At 43.0% G+C, this 25,469-nt stretch overlaps 1 protein-coding gene across 3 annotated transcripts in view; it reads right to left on the bottom strand.

Moving 5' to 3' along the window:
• LOC144500429 (U6 snRNA-associated Sm-like protein LSm1) overlaps positions 1–25,469 on the bottom strand; it is a 317,623-nt gene that overhangs the window by 241,258 nt on the left and 50,896 nt on the right. For 2 of the 3 annotated variants that reach the window (XM_078223321.1, XM_078223324.1), the window contains exon 1: positions 18,460–18,675. The exons of the other annotated variant lie outside the window; for it this stretch is intronic. In XM_078223321.1, the coding sequence (XP_078079447.1) occupies positions 18,460–18,511 (52 nt within the window). In that variant the 5' untranslated portion in view covers positions 18,512–18,675. Of the gene's footprint in view, positions 1–18,459; positions 18,676–25,469 lie in introns of those variants that run through there. 3 annotated transcript variants of the gene reach the window in all.

Raw genomic sequence — 25,469 nt, 5'->3', positions numbered from 1 at the left:
ACCATACGCCTCTCTTTTCTTTTTGACCAGTCCCTCAATTTCCCTGGTTATCCACGGTTCTCGAATCCTACCCTTTTTAACAGGCACATGCCTGTCCTGTAGCCCTAACAACTGTTCCTTAAAAGACTCCCACATGCCAGATGTGGATTTACCCTCAAACAGCCTCTCCCAATCAAGAGCTGCCAATTTCTGCCTAATCCCACTAAAGTTAGCCTTCCCCCAATCCAACACCTTACCCTTGGGACACCACTCATCCTTTTCCATCACGATCCTAAAGCTAACAGAATTGTGGTCACTATTTGCCACATGTTCCCCTACCGAAACTTTGAAGACCTGACCGGGCTCATTCCCCAGTACGAGGTCCAGTATAGCCCCCTCTCTAGTCGGGCTATCTACATATTGTTCCAAAGAACCCTCCTGTACGCATTTTACAAATTCCTCCCCATTCAGAGTCCCTGCTCTCAGCGATTTCCAGTCTATACCAGGGAAAGTGAAGTCTCCCACTACAACAACCCTATTTTTCCTGCACCTATCCAGTATCTCCTGACATATCCGTTCTTCCACTTCCCTTGGGCTGTTGGGGGGCCTGTAGTACACCCCCAACATAGTGACTGCGCCCTTCCTGTTTCTAAGCTCCACCCAGAGTGACTCGTTACACGACCCCTCTGAATTCTCCTCCCTCTGCACCGCTGTAATATGCTCTCCAACTAATACCGCTACTCCCCCACCTCTTTTGGCCCCTCCTCTGTCTCGCCTAAAACACTTGTACCCTGGAATATTCAGCTGCCAGTCCTGTCCCTCTTTCAACCAAGTCTCTGTCACCGCAACTACATCCAAATTCCTCGTGAGCATTAAGGCCCTAAGTTCATCTGTCTTACCTGCTACACTCCTTGCATTGAAGTATAAGCACTCGAGACCTCCAGGCCCAGTGAGGTCATCCTCCCCCAGAGTGCTCTTCTTCTTTGTCAGCCTTGTCCCAGCCCCAAGCTCGTCCCCAGCCTCTACACTTGTAGACCTAATATTTTGATCCCCTCCCCCCTGCCATACTAGTTTAAACCCCCCCGAACTGCACTAGCAAAACTCCCAGCCAGGATATTCGTGCCCTTCCAACTTAGTTGTGACCCGCCCTTCTTGTACAGGTGCCATCCTCTCCTGAAAACTTCCCATTGATCTAGGAAAAAGAAGCCCTCCCTCCTGGACCAGTCCTTTAGCCAAGCATTCAATTGTACTAACTCCCTATTCTTAGCCTCACTGGCACGAGGCATTGGGAGCAGCCCAGAGATGGCCACCCTGGAGACCCTACTTTTTAGCCTATTTCCCAACTCCCTGAATTGCTCTCGTAAGATCCCCCTGCTCTTCCTATCTACGTCATTTGCACCAATGTGTACAATGACATCCGTTTCTTTATCTTCCCCTTTTAATATGCCTCCTATCTGCTCGGAGACATCCATGACCCCAGCACCAGGTAGGCAGACTACCATCCTGGAGTCCCGTTCGCTCCCACAGAATCGCCTGTCCGTGCCTCTAACCAACGCATCCCCCACCACTATTGCTCTCCTAACCCCTCTCTTTCCTTTCCGGGCCACAGAGCCTGACTGTGTGCCCGTGACCTGTTCACTGTGGCTTACTCCTGGAGAGTCATCCTCCCCCACACTATCCAAAACAATATACTTGTTTTGGAGTGGGACAACCACAGGTGACCCCTCCTCTAATTGCTCACTCCCCTCCCCTCTCACACCTGTCGCCGAGCCCTTCCTATTATGAGAGACAGCCACTGGAGTACTCTCTGGTACGTTACCCTTCTGACCTTTACTCCTCCTAACTGTGACCCACATGTCTTCCTCCCGATGCCCCGGTGTAACTAGTTGCCTATAACTCATGTCAATTATTCTCTCATTCTCCCTGACTAGACCAAGGTCAGCAATCTGCAGCTCCAGTTCCGTGACACGGTCCCTCAGGAGCTGCAGTTCCACGCACCTGGCACAAATGTGAACCTCTGGGAGGCTAGGTGTTTCCAGGAACTCCCACATCCCACACCGGAAGCACCGAACTGGCCTATCGCTCATAGCTACCCTTATCCGATACAGGTTTGGATAAAAATAACTTACCTTGCCTCGCCCTTTCCGCCTAAGCCCTGTGAGCCAAAGCCCTTAAAGCTCACACTCTGCTTCCCACACACTCTGCTGCCCGCTTCCGACGCTGCCCGCTGTATAGTGCGGCCGGCTTTTTATGCTCCAGTTGAACAAAGAGGTCGAAGCCCCCAGGTAACTGACTTTTATACTAAGAACTCAACCTACCAGAATCCCCTTCAGCTGACCTCACTTCCTTTAATTTAAAACCTTGAAAAAAGCCCGCGAAACAAACAAGGAATACAATTAAATAAATAAATAAATCAGTACTTTGCTTACCCTCAGCACTCCTGCTAAGAATCTCTCCCTCAGTCCTGCTCCAGTTGAACAATTAGAAATCCTAGATTCTCCGATTTTCAAGTCTTCCAGTTACCAAGGCAGGCAGGAATTGTGCCGAGTTGTACATTAACAAATTCCAATGAATTAAATTTATGGGAGGAAAACAAGGTCAGAGCTGATCTCATTGGTCGTGCAGCCTCACTCTAGCTGCAACCTTTTTGGATCATTCCACTTGCAACATTATAGTCTGCTCACTACCCAAACAAAATTTAGCACGAGATTAATGCTTATCTACCAAAACATACATCATGCTGCTGCAACAGGAGGATTCAGAACAGCTTCTTTTTAAACAAGTGGGATGTGGGCTTTGCTGGCTAGACCAATTATTGCCTATCCTTATTTGCCCTCGAGCAGCTGGTGGTGAGCTGCCTTCTTGAACTGCAGTCTACGTTGAGAACGTGCTCCCACAGCACTGTTTGGAGTTTAAACCAGCAACTGTGAAGAAGCGGCCATATATTTCTGAGTTAGGATGATGTGCCAATTATGAGGGGAACTTGGTGGTGGCAATGATGTTGCCATGCATCTGCTGCCCTTCTTGTGATCGAGTGACTGGTTGAGGAAATGCTGCTGAAAAAGCCTTGGCAAATTGCTGATACAGAGGTCACAGAGCTTCAGTGGCAAGGGTGAGCTTCTCGTGTTGAATGAAACTGCAGTTGTGCAGGCAATGGACAGCATTCCACTGCCCCACTGATTTGAGCCCTGTCGATGGTTTTGGAGTGTCAGAAAGCTGCTAAATTCCCAGCCTCTGACCGTTAACATTTATTTAAAAGTGTCACAAGTAGGCTTACATTACATTAACACTGCAATGAAGTTACTGTGAAAATCCCCTAGTTGCCACACTCCAGCACCTGTTCAGGCACACGAAGGGAGAACTTAGTATGGCCAATGCACCCAACCAACACATCTTTTGGACTGTGATAGGAAACCAGTGCACCCAGAGGAAACCCACGCAGACACGGGGAGAACGTGCGGACTCCGCACAGACAGTGAGCCAAGCCGGAAATCGAACCCAGGTCCCTTGCGCTGTGAAGCAGCAGTGCTAACCACTGTGCTACCCTGCTGCCCCGGCTCTTCCAGCCACTGTAGTTATATAGCTGGTTCAGCTAATTTTCTGATCAATGGTGACAGTAGGATATTGATGGTGGGGGATTCAGTGATGGTAACCCTATTACATATCCTACAGATATCATTTCTAATGGCAGAGTCACTAGATAAACTCAACCTTTGAGAAAGTAAATATACACTATACATTAATTGAAAAACAGATCTGGTTGAACAAGGATCTGACTGGATGCCAAGAATTCCATTTGCACAAGAAACTGAACTAAACAAAGGACAAAACTGGTATTGACTTGTTTTATTTTCTTCAAACTCTGCATGCAAATATAGGTAAAACAATGGATATATGCTGATTAACGTGGAGTATCGGCTGACAAAGTAAACAAGTTGAATTGTTAGATCCTGACAATGAAATGCCTTGCCTCGTAGTCAGAAAACTGTGCGTTCAAGTCCCATTCCAAAGACTTTGAGAATAAAAGTCTAGGCTGAACGTTTGGAATGGTTCCGAGGGAGTGCTGCACTTTCGGAGGTGTCGTCTTTTGTCGGAGGAGTCATCAGCATGAGGCCCCATCTGATCTCAAAGGTGGATGCATACGATCCATTGACACGATTTGAAGGGAAGCAGGGGAATTATTTTTGATGTCCTGGCCAATATTGGCACCACAATAACAGATTTACAGGTCATTATTGCTGTCCAAGGGAGCTTGTTATGCATACACCAGCTGCCATGTTTACTGCATTACAAGAGCGGCCACACTTTAAAAATAGTAATTGGCTGCAAGGTCCTTTGGGGTATTTTGTGGATGTGAAAAGCAGCATATAAATGCAAACCTATCTTTTTTTTTCAAATACAGTTTACTGAATACTGAGTATAGGGATGTTTTGCTGCAATTATATAGGGTGTTGGGGAGGCCAAACGTGGAGTATTGTGTGCAGTTTTGGTGTCCTTATCTGAGGAAGGATGTCCTTGCTGTAGAGGGAGTACAGCGAAGGTTTACCAGGCCAATTCCTGGGATGGCAGGTCTGTCATAGGAGAGAGATTAAGTCAGTTAGGATTATATTCATTGGAGCTTTGAAGAATGAGAGGGGTTCTCATAGAAACTTATAAAATTCTAACAGGGTTAGACAGGGTAGATTCAGAAAGAATGTTCCCAATGGTGGGGGAGTCCAGAATGAGGGGTCATAGTTTGAGGATAAGGGGGTAAACCTTTTAGAATGAGGTGACGAGAAATTTCATTACCCAGTGTGTGGAATTGACTACCACAGAAATTAGTTGAGGCCAAAACGTTGTGTGATTTCAAGAAGAAATTCGATATAGCTCTTGGGGCTAAAGGAATCAAGGGAAACATGGGCAAATGAGGGGGTGGGGGGGTTGAAATCAGGATATTGAATTTGATGATCAGTCATGATCGTAATGAGTGGCGGAGCAGACTCGAAGGGCCGAATGGCCTACTCCTACTTTCCATGTTAATACATTTGCTGTAAGACAATTCCTCAGAACAGCAAGCAAAACTTTACTGATAACTTCCAGGATTGCTACTGCATGAGTGGGATGGGCTCAGCCTTTGTCTATTTGGTTGTCAGCCAGCCAACAAATAAGATAAAGGACAAAACAAAAGGACAAAGTCTACAATCCAATTCACTAAATGATATGCAAATTTGTAAAGGCTTGCACGATTAGTTTTTTTTTAAATACGTAGAAATATCAAGTCCTACACAAAACGACAAGATGCACATTCATTTTCAAAGAAAATTAATGACGTGGCAAATTACCTTGGCACTAAGATTTTTTTAAAAATCATTCTTGGCTGAAGCATGAAAAATACAGCCTTATGAATGCCATGTATGTTATATGTGTGTCAAAAATGATTCAAAATTTTGGAAGATCTATTAGGATAAAATTACTTATTAGTAACAGCTTTACTGGCACCAGACGGGAAAGAGCTTCTGAATATATCAGCAACATTCTTCATCCAATATATTTGATATGAAACTATGCACCCTTCCAGAGAGCTACACAAGGAATGGCATTTGTTCAAATTATGAAAGATTTGAGTTTACTTTGGATAACAGATTTTTTTGTTCTCCTGTACGGAGGATTTACCAAAACTGAAGAATGTTTTAAAATTCACAATGGAAATTAACCATGGGCTAAATAAATGGGATATTTATCACCCTATCTATATATAGAAGACGGTTGGAATTTCTTTGGGCACTAATGAGAACTTATTATTTAGAAAGTCTGACGCTAATGGGAAAGATGGATGGTAAACAAGCTCGAGGACAGACAAAAAACTACCTTTTTAAGGAGCCTAGCAAACTGCATGGATGTATGCATCACCAATTAAATTCATCCATGCCTCTAGAATGAAATGAACATGGAAGTCCGTAATTGTCAGTGCCCACTTGGAGCATGATACCTTAAAAGAGATAGTTGATTTGGTCTGGAAAGGCTGTGAACTGAGCCGACAGCTAGGATACATGTAGGGATTGGTGTGGGAGTAGTGAAGGGGACGGATGGGGAAAGGGAGGGGTTTCTCATCGCTTAATCACATCCTGAAGGAAAATAACTTTTGAACATCCTTCATAATATTTCTCATTGCTTATACGTTTCAATGACTTGTGCTTGAGGAAGATGCTCATTTTCTGTAATGGCATTGATGGTTTCCAAAGAATGTCTCGAGTTAGAGCCCGAGATCCTATGCAATCAATGAAGACTAGAGGTCATCCACAATTCCTTCCTCATATCCACAATTCCTTCCGCGTATTACAATCTTATCAGATTTCGGGGTGTTTTCCATTAGAAACATCAGTTTGAATCTATTTCAAAGTGATAGAGGTTTCTAATGTTATCTGTGGCACTGATATTAGCGCTGATAGTGGCTCACTCACAATCTGAGGCTGGGGCATGAAAGGTTGCCAGCATCTTGGAACAAATTACTAAAACATGAACCCAGAGGTATGTCTGGAATGCAATACATAGTAAGTCTGTCACTACTTCAGCAAGCCGAAACAGTTTAATCTTACACTTCCCAGGTCAGACTTCCCAGTGCAAAGATAAGCAAGGGCTGGGAATAACCAATTCATGGAAGCCAAAGAGCGAGTGAATATTTGAATAAATATTCTGAAATACTGGACTGCTTTATTTTATTTTTAAATTTATTTACAATTTTAAATGTCTCAAATATTGTTTTCCTAGCTATCACAAACAAAATTGAAAAATGTCAGGGTAAATATAAATAAAGATTTATCACATCTATTCAAAAGGTGATTATATTGAAGTGAGGTTTTGGGGCATGCAGCATTATTCATCAGGTGCTGGTCCTCTCAGCGGGAATGAAGCTACTATTCTATTGTAGGACAATCATAATGCAGACAAAAACAGATGTTCCTTGGAATATACATCCATGCACTTTCAGCATGAGCCACTGGCTAGCAATTACGGACATGATCTCTGGTCTATGTTTCTGCACTGGAGGCACTAAGACCAATGATACCACTTCCACTGTAATCAACTCATTGCATATATCAGCAATTAAATGTGAGAATTTTCCGATCTGTACACATCAGTAACATACAATATTGTGAACGTATTCAAGGTATGCCACTGGAATGGGTGGTACAGTGGCTAGCTCTGCTGCTTCACAGTGCCAGGGACTTGGGTTCAATTCCGGTCTCGGGTGACTGTCTCGTGTGGAGTTTTCACATTATCCCCATGTCTGCATGGGCTTCCTCTGGGTGCTCCGGTTTCCTTCCATAGTCCCAAGATGTGTAGGTTAGATGGATTAGCCATGCCAAATGTTTGGGGCCTGGAGAATTGGTGCAGACTCAATGGGCCAAATAGTCTCCTTCTGCACTGTGGGGATTCTATGGAACAGGACATATCATGCACAATTTTTTTCTTTCAAAAGAGCATTCATCTTGTTGCATATCCAAAGTAACCTGGTGTTGTTAAACTTCTTACTGCTTTCACCGTTGCTCAGAATATCTAATCAAATACCGCCTGCAAGTCCTTACAAACAGCATCCACAGGCACTCCCCTAAACAACAATTTGTACTTACAGAGCACCTTTAATGTAATAAAACATCGCAAAATACTTCATGCGAGCATTTTAAAGCAAAATTTGACATTAGGTCAAATGAGGAGTTATTGGAGCAGATGACCAAATAGAGATAGGTTTTAAAGGCACAATGATACAGCGGTTAGCACTGCTGCCTCACAGAGCTAGGGACCCGGGTTCAGTTACCGGCTTGGGTCACTATCTGAGCAGAGTTTGCACGTTCTCTCCATGTCTGCATGGGTTTCCTCCCAAAGTCCAAAAGATGTTTTGGATAAGTGCATTGGGCATGCTAAATTCTCCTTCAGTGTACCCGAACAGGCGGCGGAGTGTGGCAACTAGGGGATTTTCACAGTAACTTCATTGCAGTGTTAATGTAAGCCTACTTATGACTAATAAATAAACTTTAAACTTTAATAAATAAACTTTAAAAATTTAAAGAGCTTCGGAAAGAAGGTAAACAAGGTATAAAGTTTAGGGAGGGAATTTCTGAACTTGAGTCTTGGCAGCTGAAGAAACAGCCACTTACTGTGGAGCAGTTAAAATCAGGGATGCGCATGAGGTAAAGTTAGAATAGAGGTCCCGGTGGAGTGTGGGGCTGGAGGAAATCACAGAGGTGGAGAAAAGGAAGATCTGGATACCTTTGAGAACGAGGATGAGAATTTTAGGCCAGTGCAGGACTTGATGCAAGGAAGGGCAGAGGCAACAGAGTTTGCAATACCTCAAATCTGCAGAGGGTAGAATGTGGGGAACCAGCCAGGAGTGCAGTGAAATTATCATTCCAGAGGTAACAAAGGCATAGAGCAGATGAGCCGAGGTAGGAACAGAGTCGGGCAATGTTACAAAGGTAGAAATCAGCGCTCTTAGTGATAGCACAAATAAGGAGTTAGAAGCTCCTCTTAACTATCCATATGCTAATGGCTGCTTCAAAAACTCAATTAGATTAGTCAGACAAAATCTACATTTCACAAATCCATGCTGAATCTCTTTGATCAACTCACACTTGTCTTAAGTACTCAATCACTCTGTCTGGGAGAGATTTCAGTAACTTCCACACCACTGATAGTAAACCAGCGGGGTTTCTGTAGCTGCCTGATGTCTCCACAGCCGTCCAAAAGAAAAAGCTCATGCATCTTTATTATTCTTAGCTTTTATTAATTATGCTGACTGGGAGAGGAGGTATTGACCGCATGAAAACAGGCAGTTCTACAAATAACTGGGGAAGATTTCCTTAAGGAAATCAATACAATTACTTGAAGTGATCATTTGAGACCGCAGCAATTTTAAACACTCGGGAGTAAAATGAAAGATCATGATGCCCTGTGAGAGAATGGAAAGGACAATAAATTTAAAATAAACTGTTAGAAAAAAAAATACTTTGACTCATGCCGAAGTCAAATTGCAAAGATGGTAAATGGTGCACATTGTTAAATAAAAATCAGACTTCCCAATAATACCCTTGTTGTGAAACTTGAGGTTATATGCATCAAAAAACATGATTACATGCTAATTAAACCTAACTTGTTGATTTACATTTGGTAGCCTGCCTCTAACTCAAATACTGTAAATTACAAGGCCATTTTAAGGTAAAGTTTAGTCCCAATATTCAGATTCTTGCACAACATTCATGCTAGTTTAGAATTTCTAAGAACACGATAATCTGACAGACGCAAGAAGGTTGACCAACGCACCACTCCAGTACATCACTGCAACTCCAACATCTCCATGCTTCTAGCTGAATCATACTAGTAATATAAAATACTGTTAGTCACCCACATCCTCTAGACCTTTCACACAGGAAAAAAAAACACTCCACTACAACAAGTGCAATTCAGCTTTTGTCCGAATAAACATGCCTCATATTATTTCAATCACACTGGCAATCCACATTAACTACAGCGCTACGGTGCAATAAACATGCATTTTTCGGAGATCCATTTAAGAATCGGTAAAATGGCAGCATCGTATTACAAAGTCTCAGCACAGGAAACATAAATATGCATGTCAAAACAACCAACTCAAGACCAAATATCTCAAATGGCAATAAGATCAAGAATCTAAAATGTTGCATAAATATTACTTTGGGTAGATTTTTCCTTTACATCACACAGAAAGCTTAAATGTTTGGATTTGGGCAGTAGGTTTGGTAGAAAGTTAGACATTTCTCTGATGCTTGCTTTGTGGTGTTGAGAGGGAAGGGAGGTCTGCCCAGGCATTTCCCCCCAAGTGAGTTCATAACGTCTGAGTGCAAGTTGCTGTGGCTAATGGTAATTTTCAGATCAGATGTTGGGCAAAGGAACATATTCAGCTATTTAAAGCTGTACTGCCCAGTGTGGATACAATGGACCAACCAGTTAACATAAATGCACAACTCTAAGCAAGGCTGGCCTCGCACATCTGCTTAATGTTGTAAAGTTCACTAGAATTGACCTTTCACCCTCTAACCAGTCAAAATTGCTACAAGGTGCCTGAAGAATAAAACAAAGTTTTTTTTTCTGCAAAAAAATTTGCAGCGTTTTGTAAGCTTTAAACAAATTACCTTGACTAAATACAGCTTAGAAAGACATGCTATAATCAAACTAACCGAATTAAAATTCATACTAGCTTCAAATTGAATGACTTGTCAGTTCAAATGGTTGGAAATTGATGTTTCAAATGACGAGTCCACTTTCAGGTCAAAGACTCTCTGTTAAGCCATCTTGCTAATTTTGTCAATGCCCAATAGGTTAACAAAGTAATACAAAAACAAGCAATTTAATCATGCGGGGGGGGGGGGGGGGGGGGGTGGAGAGATGCGGGGAGCAAGAAGGAGGAAAGGCCAAAATGAAGTGCACATTCTGCCAGGCAAATAGAGTGATGGACAATGTTGCATTGGAAATATCCATGACCCAGAACAGTATGCAGCACTGCCAAAGGGAGTAAAAATTGCTTACTGGCTACAGATGGAGATTTTTCATAAAATAAGCTGTGTTAAACAAATTAAAACAAGCTTCATGGAGATTAGAGCACATAAATGCTGAGAAGTTAGAACTGAAGGTGTACCGGGTGCGGGTAGTGCACCGAAATTGGTGCTGCTTGTGAGGTAAACAACAAATGTTTCGGGTAAACTATTCAGATGATTTTTGCACTGACACTGGAGCTGCGGGATCTGTTCTACATGACGAAAAATGATCAGGAATGTCACTGGTGCAACTCAGACTCAACCTTATTAGTAGTGGTTGCCCAAGCATTGTGCCGCCCAATTTTCTGATACCATCATAATTGTGAAAGTTTTCATTTGTACAACCAGTCAAAAATTTCCAGCAAAAAAATGAAAAGAAAGCAGCTCCAAATGCGTACTGTTGGACCTCAATATTTATTTGCATTTGTACAAATATTAACTATTGTCACCAATCTAATTACTACAAAACATCGTAACAGGAAACCCAAGATGTTGGCAACAGAAAGAACCAAGCCTACAACATGTATCATAGAATCCCTACTGTGCAAAAGAGGCCGTTCAGCCCATCAAGTCTGCACCAACTCTCTGACAGAGCATCTTACCCAGGCCCTTTCCCATGGCTAATGTATGTAACCTAAGAGGCAATTTTATTTATTTTTTATTCATTCATGGGACATGGCATTTATTGCCCATCCCTAGTTGCCCTTGGAGGGCAGTTAAGAGTCAACCACGTTGCTGTGGCTTTGGAGTCACATGTAGACCAGAACAAGTAAGGACAGCAGATTTCCTTCCCTGAAGGACGTCAGTGAATCCGATGGGTTTTTACAACAATGGACACTGGTTTCATGGTCATTAGTAGATTCTTAATTCCGGATTTTTTTTATTGAATTCAAATTCCACAATCTGCCATGGCGGGATTCGAACCTGGGTCCCATGAACATTAGCTGAGTTTCTGAATTAAAAGTCTAGCGATAATGCCACTCGGCCATTACCTCCCCTTTAGCATGGACAATCCACCTAAGCTGCACATCTTTTGACATTATATATGTGGGATTCCTCCATGTCCTTTCATCTGGAAAATATCTGGGAACTCCCTAAACTAATACATAGTAACCCTTTTTCATTAGTGCACACTACACAGCTTAATTAAGTGACAATACAAGATTTATTTTTCAATGTTCTGTTTAGCAATTTTTTAAATTCCAGTAGGCAAAATAGACATGAACAGGTCAAGCAAGCTCACATTTTATTCTGCTCTTAACACCTCCTCTGACCAAGCTTTGTGTCTTTAATATTATCGTTAGTACCCTCTTTACCAGTACTCCTTGACATCTTTGTCATTATGGGTGGGATTCGCCAATCTTGTCCATTCCTACCTGCTGCCAGCGAGAAAGAAGAATTTGGCACTTAGCCAAAACTCCAGTCACTGCAGCGACTCTGGAAAATCCCAGCCGCGGGGGAGGTCAGAGGCTTTCGAAGTTTATCCCCCAATTCTTGAAACTATCCCTGACGTATTTTGCTCCACCTGCCCCTCACCCCTTTTCAAAGGCATAAAACCCATCACATTTCTACCTTTCCTCAGTTCTGAAGAAATCATGTTGAACTTGAAACGTTAACTCTGCTTCTCTCTCCACAGGTGCTGCCAGACCTACTGGGTGTTCTTCCATGCAGGAGGTTTGGGTGAGAGCGCAGAGTCTGCACGTTCTTTCCTTGTCTGTGTGGATTTCCTCTGGGTGCTCTGGTTTCCTCCCACAGTTCAGAAGACGTGCTGGTTAGGTGCATTGACCATGCTAAATTCTCCCTCAGTGTACCCGAACAGGCGCCGGAATGTGGCAACTAGGGGATTTTCACAGTAATTTCACTGCAGTGTTAATGTGAGCCTACTTGTGACAATAAATAAATTTAAACCATCATTTTCTGTTTTTAAGTCACCATGGTCACTCATGTATTCCCCAGTAGCTTGTTATCAAATAACACTTACAAATATCTTACACCAAATTATCTGCTAACATTGCAAATAGGGAGTGCAGGTCCTAATTTTTTTTTTTAAAAAGGTAGCAAGTGCTAATTTACCTTCCCCAAAATACTATCTAAATCATATAAGTGTATAATAAGTGCATAATCAAATAAGTTTTGCCATTTTCTAATTCCTATCTGTTTATTCTAGTAAACCATTCATTAATAAAGAAAGACTTGAATTCATATCGCACTTTTCATAACCTCAGGTCACCCAAACCATTTTGCAGACAATTAAGTACTTGTGAAGTATAGTCACAATTGTGTGCACCAGTCAATTAATAGGTCCCAAACAAGATGAGATAACAACCACATAGTCAATTTTAAATGATACTGCCTGGCTAGGACACATGGGAGAACCCCCCACTGCTCTTCATAGTGTTGAGGGATTTTTTTCCATCTGAAAGACCGCATCTCTGACAGTGCAGCACTCCCTCAGTAGAGCACTGCAGCACATCTGACAGTGCAGCACTCCCTCAGTACCTCACTTCCCCAGTTCTGCACTGCACTGTCAACCAAGATTATGTGCACATAGCTCTGGGCTGAGACTTTAACCACAACCTTGACTCCGAGGTTAGAGCACTGCGGCTGACAGCTGTACTGCTGCTGGTGATTAGAAACAAGTTTTAACATCAACATTTATGTGAGACTGACATTTAATAAACAAAATTAATTCAGTCTGATCATACACAGCATATACAAACGCAGTTCGAATTATTTGAAAAGTAATCTTCCATGCAATTACTATGTAGTCATTCCCTCAGTAGTACTGAAATAACAATGAAACAAAATCTATATAAATTATTTCAAGACCCTAAACACATGCAGCCTGAAGTGCTGGTACATTCCTCCTGAAGGCACATTGCAATCAAGAAGCACAGTGACTTCATAAACTATGCATGAGAACATGCAATCTCAAAATGTTTGAGATTGAATATTTAGATGTACAAAGGCCTCTTAAAATATACAAGTGCACAGCTATATGTAAAGTAGATTCATAAAATACATTCTTGCAAACCCAGTAAGTAAAGAAAAAGCAACAGAAGACCTAGATTACAATACTCAAAGCTTCATTTACAACGGCAAAAGTCTATATTTTCAGATGGTACTTTGTTGATAATGTGGTCTCCCTATTCTTTCACAAGTGAAAAAGTGTAACTCTTCTTTGCATGGTTGAAGTGATGGCACAGCAGCAGAAGCAGAATGAACACTACTAAGTCCACAGGAGATTAATACCAAGTCCAAAGGCATTTCCCAACCAATTTCACATATACTAGAATCTTGGAATGGTTACAGCACAGAAGGAGGCCATTCAGCAAGAACCATTTAGTTGCTCCCATTCCCCCACCTTTTTTCTGATAGCCCTGCATTTATCCCTTCAGACAATTCTCCAAATTCCTTTCGAAAGCCATGGCTGAATATATCCCCACCATCCATTCAGGCAACACAACCACTTGCTGCATGAAAATACTTTTCCTCATGTTGCGTTTGGTTCTTTTGCCAATCACTTTAAATCCATGTCCTCTGGTTCTTGATCCTTTTGCTAATGGGAATAATTTCTCTCCATCTACTCCGTCTAAACCTTTCATGATTGTAAGCACCTCAATCAAATTTCCTCTCAACCTACTCTGCTCCACAGAAAACGATACCATCATCTCCTATTTATCCATGTAACTCAAATTCTTCATCCCTGGAACCCTATTACATCTGTTCTGTATCCTCTCTAAAGCCTCACATCTTTTCTTAAGTGCGGTGTCCAGAGTTGGTCAGAATACTCCAGTTGAGGTTGAACCAATGTTTTGTACAGCTTTATTCTAATTTTCTTGTTTTTATACTCTATGCCTCTATTCATATAGAGATCAGTGTGTTAGATGTTATCTCATATTTATCACACTAGTAGGCAGGGAAATAACAGTCTCTATCAGGAAAATTGCATGTTTGCCACATGATTATTTGTGTTTGTTGTTATGACCAACGGGGAGAGTGCACAGTTTATCTAGCCTCACCACTCCGCAGGTCGCACTGTTCATTTAAAAGTTTAATTCACTCACCAAAATAATTTACCTTTGCTGCTGTTAAATCCAGAATTTTAAAAAAACTTTAACCAGGCTTCTTTCAATAAACTCAGAATGATTGATTTATTATAAAACAAAACTGCCCTTCCAAAAACAGGTTGCAAGAACTGGTACACACACACCATTGTACTCTGAAAGTATAATTACCTATCCCTTTATAAAAACACCCCAGTATACATGCACACACACAAGCAATCATATGAAGCACAAACAGATAAGGTCTCTGCAGAGATGGGCTTTGAAAAAAAGGATAAAGATTGCAGGGTTGCGACACCATCGATCTGGGGCTCGATGACAGGCCACCGGCCCCAGCAGATATCTGGAGGTTCTTAACAACGGAGCTTCAGCACGGAGGAAAATATCATCTTCTTGTCTCAACTTTTCAGATTTCCTAATGCAGCCAAGTTATACTCAGATGAGGATTCTCTGCCTGCATAGTGATAACCACACACGGACCACACAAGGAACTTCAGGGATTGAGTGAGTCGAGTTAAGTCAGCCTTCCTTATCAGCATATTCCCCAAAACATGCCGATTTCAAAAACAACAGGTCCAAAACTTAAAAGCTCGTCTTTGTCATGTGACTTCCAATAAATTACATTTGCCTCTTCCAGTCCTTCCCCTTTCAATTAAAATGATTGCAGTTCAAAACAAAAACAGGTCCTCCGCCTCAAGTATCATGCTGGTCAGGTGACTTCTTATAAAAAGGCAGGCTTGCTTCCAGTCTGTAGGTGACTGGACTTGTGTCCCTTCTTTAAAAACTCCAGGTCAGCATCTAAGTGTCTATTCACCAAAGATCCTTAGACAGCACCTTCCAAATCCATGACCACTTCCATCTAGAAGGGCAAGGGCAGTGGATACCTGGGAACACCACCACGTGCAAGTTCCCCTCCAAGCCACTCATCATCCTGACTTGGAAATATCTCACCATTCCTTCGCAGTCGCTGGGTCAAAATCCTGGAATTTCCTCCCTAATGGCATTGTGGGTCAACCCACAGCACATGGACTGCAGCGATTCAAGGCGGCGGCTCACCTTCACCTTCGAGCGCAACCAGAATGGGCAATAAATGCTGGCCAGCCAGCAACACCCATGTCTTACGAATGAATTAAAAAAAAGATAAGGCAATACCTTTCCATATTCAAAAGGAAAAGCATAGTTTTGAAAGATACGATTCAAACACGGTGTGGTTTCATGTCTCAACAACATCCTATTAATGGTCAAGACACATTTTAATTAAAAGGGCATACGATTCAAATAAACCCTATTGCATGATAGAGAAGGGACATGAATTTGAAGATAGTGGTATGTACATGGACATATGTTACAGCCCAAACCAAGGAGTCCAATGATCTGAAACAAATAAAAGCCAGAAACAAGGCACCGGGTCTGCCTTCAATAAACATTGGACACTCCAAGCCGGCCCCCCCTCAAGTTATATTTCATGTTCTATCCAGGAGCTGGCCTCAAGTGGAATTGGGAAGGTCAAGTTAGGTCACAAGCATAGAATAGTTTCCACATCCCACTGGTGATTCCAAATATTACGTCCACGCCAGCTATTTTTTAAAAATACAGTTTCAACAGGTTTCTTTTACTTAGGGACCAGTCACCACAGTGGCAGAACAGTGGTGCAGCAAGTTACGTATGCACATAAAGAGAATATAATGGTGTGCAAAACCATTCAAATAGCCCTGATAGAGGAATGTGCCATTCCTCTGACATTTGCTGCCATATTGGGCGTCAAGTATAGAATCACAGAATGCCTACAATGCAGAAGGAGGTATCTTCTGATGTTTGCTTCCCCGACATTTTTTTAAAAAACACAGACAAGAGACATATGATGGACAAGAGACCCACACCCTGAAGTGTTAATGCCCACTGCAGTCTGCAGATTACAAGGCAAAGGGAGGGTTCAAAACAAACTCAACGCCTACAGGTCTCCATTGCAATTCGACCAGAGTCTGCTTTGATGTGCATACCTACCATATCCAAAAGCAATGCAAAATTCCCCCCCCCCCCCCCCCTGAAACGTGCATTGAACACTACAATCGCTTAGCGCTCCATTGGAGTTTCTGGAGACCTGTGCCCTCTAACGTCAGACACAGAAAATGTAATGTGCTAAAATGTTCTGTGAATTCAAACGTAACAGACGGGCTTTTCTTCTTCTTTCAGCAATTTAGGCTTTGCTCGTGCCAATCCTTGCCTGCCCAAATCTGGTTACACAAAGCACTGCGCATTTCCAAATGGCCAAAACACACTTGGAGAGAGAAAGAGAGAAACACAAGCGAGGGAGAGAAATCTCAGCTGAATCAACGCTGGCATTGAAACTCTGCGTATCTTCCACCAATGTTCATGTTAAAATGCTGCACTTTCATACAATATTCAACACCCTGGTTTATCCCACACAAGCAAATCACATTGTAACGATAGTTGGTAGGGGGGGAACCCGAGTTAAGCAGCCACAAGTCCACGCAGGTAACATAAATGTAACCTTTTGGGAATGCAGGGAAGACAGATAACATCAATCTGAATGTGTATCTTCTGCATTACAAGCAGATACAATGACTCCCTCCTTGCACAGTGAATCAGATTTCACTGCAGGAATTAATTCCAGATGATTCATATTGTGTTTTTTTTGTGTTAAGTCTGTTTCTTTTTTTTTTCCTGGAGCGTGTCCATACGAAACACAAAAGCCCTCACTTCAAATATATATAAAAAGAGGAATAAGACAAAAAGTAGTGAAGATAGCCCCGATGTGACGTGCATCGCCAGTAAGAAACGTGATGTACAGATAGTAATGTAGCGAAAGCCTCTTCCCCCCCTAGCTGTCTCAGACGTATTGCGGCTCATTAAAGGGCTGGATTTGAATTAAAAAAATAAAATGCAAATGAGGAAATACGTTAGAAATCAGTCGCACGAAGGCAATGCCAATGGCCCTCCTCCTCTCAGTGCACACTAACCTTTTAACAAGGTGGTTAAACCCCGCTTGTATGCGGCTAAACGATGCCAAGTGTGAAGCAAATAGCCCCTCTACTGTCACCCTCCTGCATCTCGCCGGCAAAAGACAATTAGCAGCCAGCAAATCGATCATCTGCACACACGTTTAAGTGTTTGATATATAATGTGGATTTGTTGGAGGGCAGGCTATTCCCATGAATACATGTTGGCGCACACATATATAAATATACAAAACACATTATATATTAAAAGACAGAGGCAGGTTAATAGCATTTCAGACAGATCCGGTATCACCGGCTGGATGAAACACATCCACATCATGGATGAAACATGTCAATGTCCTCCTTAGTATTAAATCACCCCCCTCCCTCCCTGTGCAAGCTGAAAGAAAAGATTCTTACACTGGGAAATCGGTACGTGATGTCAATGCACAACATTACCATTTAAATAACAGCACATCTCCACTACCACCACCACCACCCCCATCCCCCCCAAAAAAGGTCAAAATGGAGTGAGGGTGAAAATGTACAGCACCGATGTGTGTTTTCATTTATAAAAAAAGGAAAAAAAAACCCTGCCATTGCTGTAAATGCCAACCCTTCTGCTGTTCGCACTCAATCAATTAACTCAGAACTCACGCAGTAAAACATTTACATCCCACCAGGAAATCCCTCAGCCTTTCTCAACAAGTCATGACAAAAAAAAAGTGCTTCTGGTTTCAACCCCCCTCCCCCTCCTCAATTGCTGTAAAATTAATGTATTTGCTCATTTTTCTCCCCCTTTGCTGCAATTCCCCCTCCCCTTTCTGCCTTTTCCTCCACCAAATGTAAAAGAGAGATAGAGAGAGAGACCCCAGCTTCTCCCCTTTTTTTCTGTGTGTGTGTTACCTTCTCTGGCTTTTAACAAGACGGTGTTGGCGACTATATTCTCCAGCTCCATTGACTTGCAGAGATATGCAGCTCAGGAAAGGCTCTGCTCTCCTCTTGCCCTCTGCTTGCTGTCAGCCCCGCTGTCTCAGTCTCTGAGCCGCCTGTGTGTGTGCCCCGCTGTGTCGGATACAAGCAGGGCACCGGGACATCACACACATAGACTAGAAGCGACTGGCCGCCCAGCTCCTCCCCCCGACTAATGTTCTGGGTTCCTCCTGCTGCTAGTTGTGGTTGGGGGGGGAGTGAGTGTGTCTACTACCCTCCCAGCCTGCAGGGGGCGCATGTCTCACCCTACCTCCCCACCGCGCAGCCGCCGTCGCCTTGTGGGAGTTGTAGTCCTGGCTCTCGGAACCACTTTCTGGATCCTCATCTGTGACAAGTGCTCCCACACCCAGCACTGGAGTGGAGAGGGAGAATCCTGGTCATCAGAAGATGGGGCCAGTTACAGTTACCAAAATATAGGCCACTCAACACTCCCCAAAATGCAGACCTGCTGAGATTTTCCAATATTTTCTGTTTTTGCCCCAAAATGTGGCTGGTTTGCAGCCAATTGGATGTCAAGATCCACAATTATTCTTTGTTCTTAACAAGATTGGCTTACCTGGCTCCAGCCTATTGACTAAATTCAAGCGTCAGATTAAGCCTGAGATTGGATGCAATGCCTTGTCATCTTGGATCTTGTTTGTCCCTCTTTTGTCTCCACATCTCTTTTGGGGACCAGGAATTTTAAAGTTTGTTCATTAGTGTCACAAGCAGGCTTACATTAACACTGCAATGAAGTTACTGTGAAAATCACCTAGTTGCCACATTCCAGCACCTATTTGGGTACACTGAGAGAAAATTTAGCATGGCCAATGAATCTAACCAGCACGTCTTTCGGACTGTGGGAGGAAACCAGAGCACCTGGAGGAAATCCACACAAACACAGGGAGAACATGCAGGCTCCCGCACAGACAGTGACCCAAGCCAGGAATTGAACCTGGGTCCCTGGTGCTATAAGGCAACAGTGCTAACCACTGTGCCACCGTGCTGAATTGGGTTTTGAATTTGGTTTTTGGAGTAAGGAATAGATTTTGGTTCACCCAGCCCATTCTGAGAATTGGCTTTGCAACTTTAAGGATGGAATAAAAGATTTAAAAAAAGATTGGCTTACCTTGCAGGGGTGAAACTATGATCCCCTGTCTGGAGTGCACTTCTCAGCCTTTTGGTTAAGTCAAGCATCAGATCAAGCCCAAGATCAGATGCGATATCTTATCTTGTCAGCTTGGATCTTGTTTGTACCTCTTGTTGGGACTATGAATTAGATTCAATTTGAATCTGGTCTTTGGAGCAAGGAAGGAGATGGATTCAAATCTACCTACTCCACTATGAGCATTGGCTTTGGAACTTAAAGAATGGAGGAGCTTTAAGAATGGAGGGAAAAATTGGTTGTGTTCATTAAAAATTACTTTAATTTGCGTGTACTCAAACTGTGCAGGATAATTTGATGCAATACTAAGTCATTCAAAAGCAATGTAGGGACCAGCAAAGGTAGAATCTCACATCAATAACTTCATTCATTTGGCCTGCATTTTAACGACAATATGTCCATGCAAATTTGAAGTTTCATTTAGATTGAAAACATTTTTAACTTTATCTTTTTTCATTTAGAAGAGAACAAACAGGCCAATCAGTTTTCGGCTGTGTACATTTGATTGGTATTCAGACACTGATAGCTGAAGTTCTGCACATTCATGCTTCTTCACACATGCAGAACATTCCCGGTGAAATATTGATACAGTCAAACGTGGATCTGCCTGCCCATCACTGCTTCATTCACACACACTGAATAAATTCCCTTCCAAATGGAATTTCTCATTGGTACAAGGCTCCCAAACTTCCCTCAGGAGTGTTTTCCTCGTGGCATGAGCAATTTCTCAGAAATTCCCTCATGTCATCCCACTCTGCATGGAGGGATTTCCTATATGGGCTTCACTTGCCCACTTTCCACTTCCTTGCCCTTTTCCTCCTTCTGGGTAGTCCAATCTTGCCATCTAATGGAGCTGATAGCCACAACGGAGGATTCTGTGTGTTTGTGTGTGTCAGCCCTGCCCTGCAGCACTTGGATCTGGGATAGAGAATGTTACAAGAAAGAACGGGCGGCACGGTAGCACAGTGGTTAGCACTGCTGCTTCACAGCTCCAGGGACCTGGGTTCGATTCCCGGCTTGGGTCACTGTCTGTGTGGCGTTTGCATATTCTCCTCGTGTCGGCGTGGGTTTCCTCCGGGTGCTCCGGTTTCCTCCCACAGTCCAAAGATGTGTGGGTTAGGTTGATTGGCCATGCTAAAAATTGCCCTTAGTGTCCTGAGATGTGTAGGTTAGAGGGATTAGTGGGTAAATATGTAGGGATATGGGGGTAGGGCCTGGGTGGGATTGTCCGTTGGTGCAGACTCGATGGACCAAATGGCCTCTTTCTGTACTGTAGGATATCTATGATTCTTTTTATTTCTAGAACTGTCCAATATGTGTTAAAGTTACAAACTTCCAGGTTGCCTGTAATTTTGAGACCTGGATAAGACTGAGGTCCATATTTTTGGTAATTCAAATCAATCTTCCACTATTGAAAGGGCTTTCTCATCAACTTCTAGCTCCACTTTTCCATATCCCTGATCTTCGGCCATCTGGTACACAGAGGCACAGACAAATCGGGAAATCTCCTCATGAGGTCTGCTTGGATTGGGCCCAGCCAAGGTGGCCATCTATTGGCCCAGACTGGTTGAAGCCGATGGGGTGGTCATACTGACCACTTGCCTCTCTTATCCAGGCCTGAGTGGCCCCAGAGAAGGACCATGTAGTACTGGTATCCCTCAGGCCTTCCAAAACCTGTGGGCATCACAGGAACTGGAATATCTAGTGGACACTGCCAATGATATTATGGAAGATTATAGGATTGTCTTTTTATGGCTGCGCTCTTTATTAGTTGTGCTCCTTTAAAACAAGGCACTTTTGTTTAGTTTTGATTTAGTTGTCTTATTTCCTGCATTTCCATCACTCACAAAGAAAATCATCAATCTACATTCTTGCAGCTTGAAATCCAGTAGTGACCTCATCCTGTTTAACGGGTGGAGGTGGAATTGGAAACAGGCTAACATGCCCCACCATTCAGCATCACAGGTATAAGACACATTGAATGCATTTGATTCATTTTTTGCCCCTCAAGCAAGTCTTTGCCCCTATCCTCCTTAACATTTGTGGTTTCATTTCTTGCTTGATATTAATTTACAACCATTTTGGGATTGCATTATTTTCAGAACGCATAAGTACCATTTTGCAGGGGCAATGTATAGGGGTTTTCTTTCAATCTCACTAATGGTAACTGTGAACCCATTGTTGTAAAAACCCATCAGGATCACTAATGCACTGTAGGGAAGGGAATCGACCATCCTTATTTGGTCTGGCCTATTAATTCATCAGTTCAGGGGCAGTGGTGGGCAATAGGGCAACCAACAGGAAATTTCCTTGTCCATGTTAAGTCCCCTGGGCCTGATGAAATATATCCTAGGATTCTTTGGGAGGCAAGGGATGAGATTGCAGAGCCTTTGGCTTTGATCTTTGGGTCCTCACTGTACCCGGGGATGGTGCCAGAGGACTGGAGAGTGGCGAATGTTGTTCCTCTGTTTAAGAAAGGGAATAGAAATGACCCTGGTAATTATAGACCAGTTAGTCTTACTTCGGTGATTGGTAAATTAATGGAAAAGGTCCTTAGGGATGGGATTTACGACCATTTAGAAAGATGCAGATTAATCCGGGATAGTCAGCATGGATTCGTGAAGGGCAAGTCGTGCCTCACAAATTTGATTGAACTTTTTGAGGAGGTAACTAAGTGTGTTGATGGAGGTAGGGCAGTTGATGTCATATACATGGATTTTAGTAAGGCGTTTGATAAGGTCCCCCATGGTCGGCTTATGATGAAAGTAAGGAGGTGTGGGATAGAGGGAAAGTTGGCTGATTGGATAGGTAACTGGCTATCTGATCGAAGACAGAGGGTGGTGGTGGATGGAAAATTTTCGGACTGGAGGCAGGTTGCTAGCGGAGTGCCACAGGGATCAGTGCTTGGTCCTCTGCTCTTTGTGATTTTTATTAATGACTTAGAGGAGGGGGCTGAAGGGTGGATCAGTAAATTTGCTGATGACACCAAGATTGGTGGAGTAGTGGATGAGGTGGAGGGCTGTTGTAGGCTGCAAAGAGACATAGATAGGATGCAAAGCTGGGCTGAAAAATGGCAAATGGAGTTTAACCCTGATAAATGTGAGGTGATTCATTTTGGTAGGAGTAATTTAAATGTGGATTACAGGGTCAAAGGTAGGGTTCTGAAGACTGTGGAGGAACAGAGAGATCTTGGGGTCCATATCCACAGATCTCTAAAGGTTGCCACTCAAGTGGATAGAGCTGTGAAGAAGGCCTATAGTGTGTTAGCTTTTATTAACAGGGGGTTGGAGTTTAAGAGCCGTGGGGTTATGCTGCAACTGTACAGGACCTTGATGAGACCACATTTGGAATATTGTGTGCAGTTCTGGTCACCTCACTATAAGAAGGATGTGGAAGCGCTGGAAAGAGTGCAGAGGAGATTTACCAGGATGCTGCCTGGTTTGGAGGGTAGGTCTTATGAGGAAAGGTTGAGGGAGCTAGGGCTGTTCTCTCTGGAGCGGAGGAGGCTGAGGGGAGACTTAATAGAGGTTTATAAAATGATGAAGGGGATAGATAGAGTGAACATTCAAAGACTATTTCCTCGGGTGGATGGAGCTATTACAAGGGGGCATAACTATAGGGTTCATGGTGGGAGATACAGGAAGGATATCAGAGGTAGGTTCTTTACGCAGAGAGTGGTTGGGGTGTGGAATGGACTGCCTGCAGTGATAGTGGAGTCAGACACTTTGGGAACATTTAAGCGGTTATTGGATGGGCACATGGAGCACACCAGGATGATAGGGAGTGGGATAGCTTGATCTTCGTTTCAGATAAAGCTCGGTACAACATCGTGGGCCAAAGGGCCTGTTCTGTGCTGTACTGTTCTATCTATGTTCTATGTTTGATCGGATGCTTGAGATTTCAACATAAATCAATGCTGAGGACTCACGGGGCAATTCTCTCCCAACTTTATGCCACTGAGCCGCTGCTACCTCTGATTTCTGGTTGGTGTTACTAATAAAACTTTGTAGTGTAATAGTTGCTTATTTAAAATTATACAATCAGCTGAGTTCCGACAAAGGGTCTCCAAACTGAAACATTAATTAAGCTTTTCACTTGCTGGTATAAATCAACTACCACCTAGTTTGATCATTTTTCATTTTTAACTTCGGTTCTTGGAAAACACGAGTTCACAAATATGGAATGACCACAAGTATAACTGGTGTGATATTATTGGCATCTTGAAGGACCACAGGGCTCTTAGCCATGCATCAGACCAGCTCTGCTCCATGGAGGAAGAGGTTTAGTGTGTTAGCTTAGTGCCATGAAGAATGAAAGGAAGATTTACATTTAAGTAGTGCCTTACATGACTTCAAAAATTTCCAAAGCTCTTCACCGCCAGTGAAGTACCTTTGCAGTGCAGGAAGGCAGTCACCTATACAGCACTGTTACTTAAGAAATAAAATAGTGAGGAAAATAGCAATGAATTTCGCTGGTAGTATTTCGCACAATGAAACGGCCAAGAGAGGACAACAGTTTTAAGCATTTAGCTACTCATACTGTGCACATGAAATTTATCACAGTTGCTCATTGGATCTGCACGTGGTTGTTGCTGGAACTATTTTGTTATCCTACCATGCACTCCTCAGCCTCCTCACTTTGGTTCCAAAATTGCCAAGGACTCACTTCCATTTGTGTGCTGAGTATTGCTCAGTGGATACATGCAATGATTGCAATGAGGACCATGAGGTGTGCTTCTTGGAGTATCAGCTCCCTGATTGAGATAATGGTTGCCTCCCAATCAGGGAGTCTCACCTGTGTCTATAATGAGGAGTGCCAGGTCTACTGGCATTCCAGATTCTGGCTTTGTACCTGAAGCACTCTTAGGAATGGGGACAAGTTTGTAAATAAAGGGAATCTGCTATAGGGACACTAGTCTCTGAAGAGTTACTTCAGTATAGTTCTTGCCTCAGCATCAAGCAGTGTGGGTTCGAGTCCCACCGCACTGGCCCGACTACAGAATGTGATACTGAGGAAGGACTGTACCACCAGTGATACTGTTTTTTGGATGTGATATTAAGCTGAGGCTCCCCCTACTTTATAAGGTGGATGTAAAGGATTCCATGACACACTTTTGAAGAAGGACATTGGAGTTATTTATTCCACAAACAACATTACTAGAACAAATGTATCGGGTCATTATCACATTGCTACTTGTGGGAGCTTGCGGTGCAGAAGCTGGCTGCTGTGTTTATTATGCATTATCACAGTGACTGCCTGTAAAGTGCTTTGGACATCCTGAGAACTTTAAAGGTGCTACATGAATGCAAGTTTTTTTTTGCCTCTTGAATACTATTTTTATCACTCGTGCTCCTTGCCAGCTTCCTTGTTTTCACTGTTACTCATCTGCTTCCACTTTCTAATTTATTGCTTTCCATTTCAGTCTCACTTTGGTGGAATCACTGATGTAAACAGAGGAACCTGCCATCATAGCACAAGTTGTCCTTCCAGACCAACTAACCCACACTCACACAAAATCGGGCCACAGAAAACAATGGTTCTCATCAAGGTGAAGGAAGTTAATGATAGGGAATGGAACTTGTATCATTCTGAGCACTCAGAGTCAATATCAAGTTGTGCCACACATTTAGAAGTTCCCTCAACACTGCCCCAGTAATGTGTCTTGGATCCAACCCCAAAACAATGCAGCCCATTTGATTAGCACCCCATCCACCATCTTCAACATTCACTCCCTCCACCGCCAACGCACAATGTGTATTATCACCTTCTAAACCCACGA

Source organism: Mustelus asterias, chromosome 11 (genome assembly GCF_964213995.1).
Source record: "Mustelus asterias chromosome 11, sMusAst1.hap1.1, whole genome shotgun sequence".
NCBI classification, from domain to species: Eukaryota; Metazoa; Chordata; class Chondrichthyes; order Carcharhiniformes; family Triakidae; genus Mustelus; species Mustelus asterias.
Note: the sequence above shows the minus strand (reverse complement) of the source record. Positions and strands in the feature narration are given on the sequence as shown.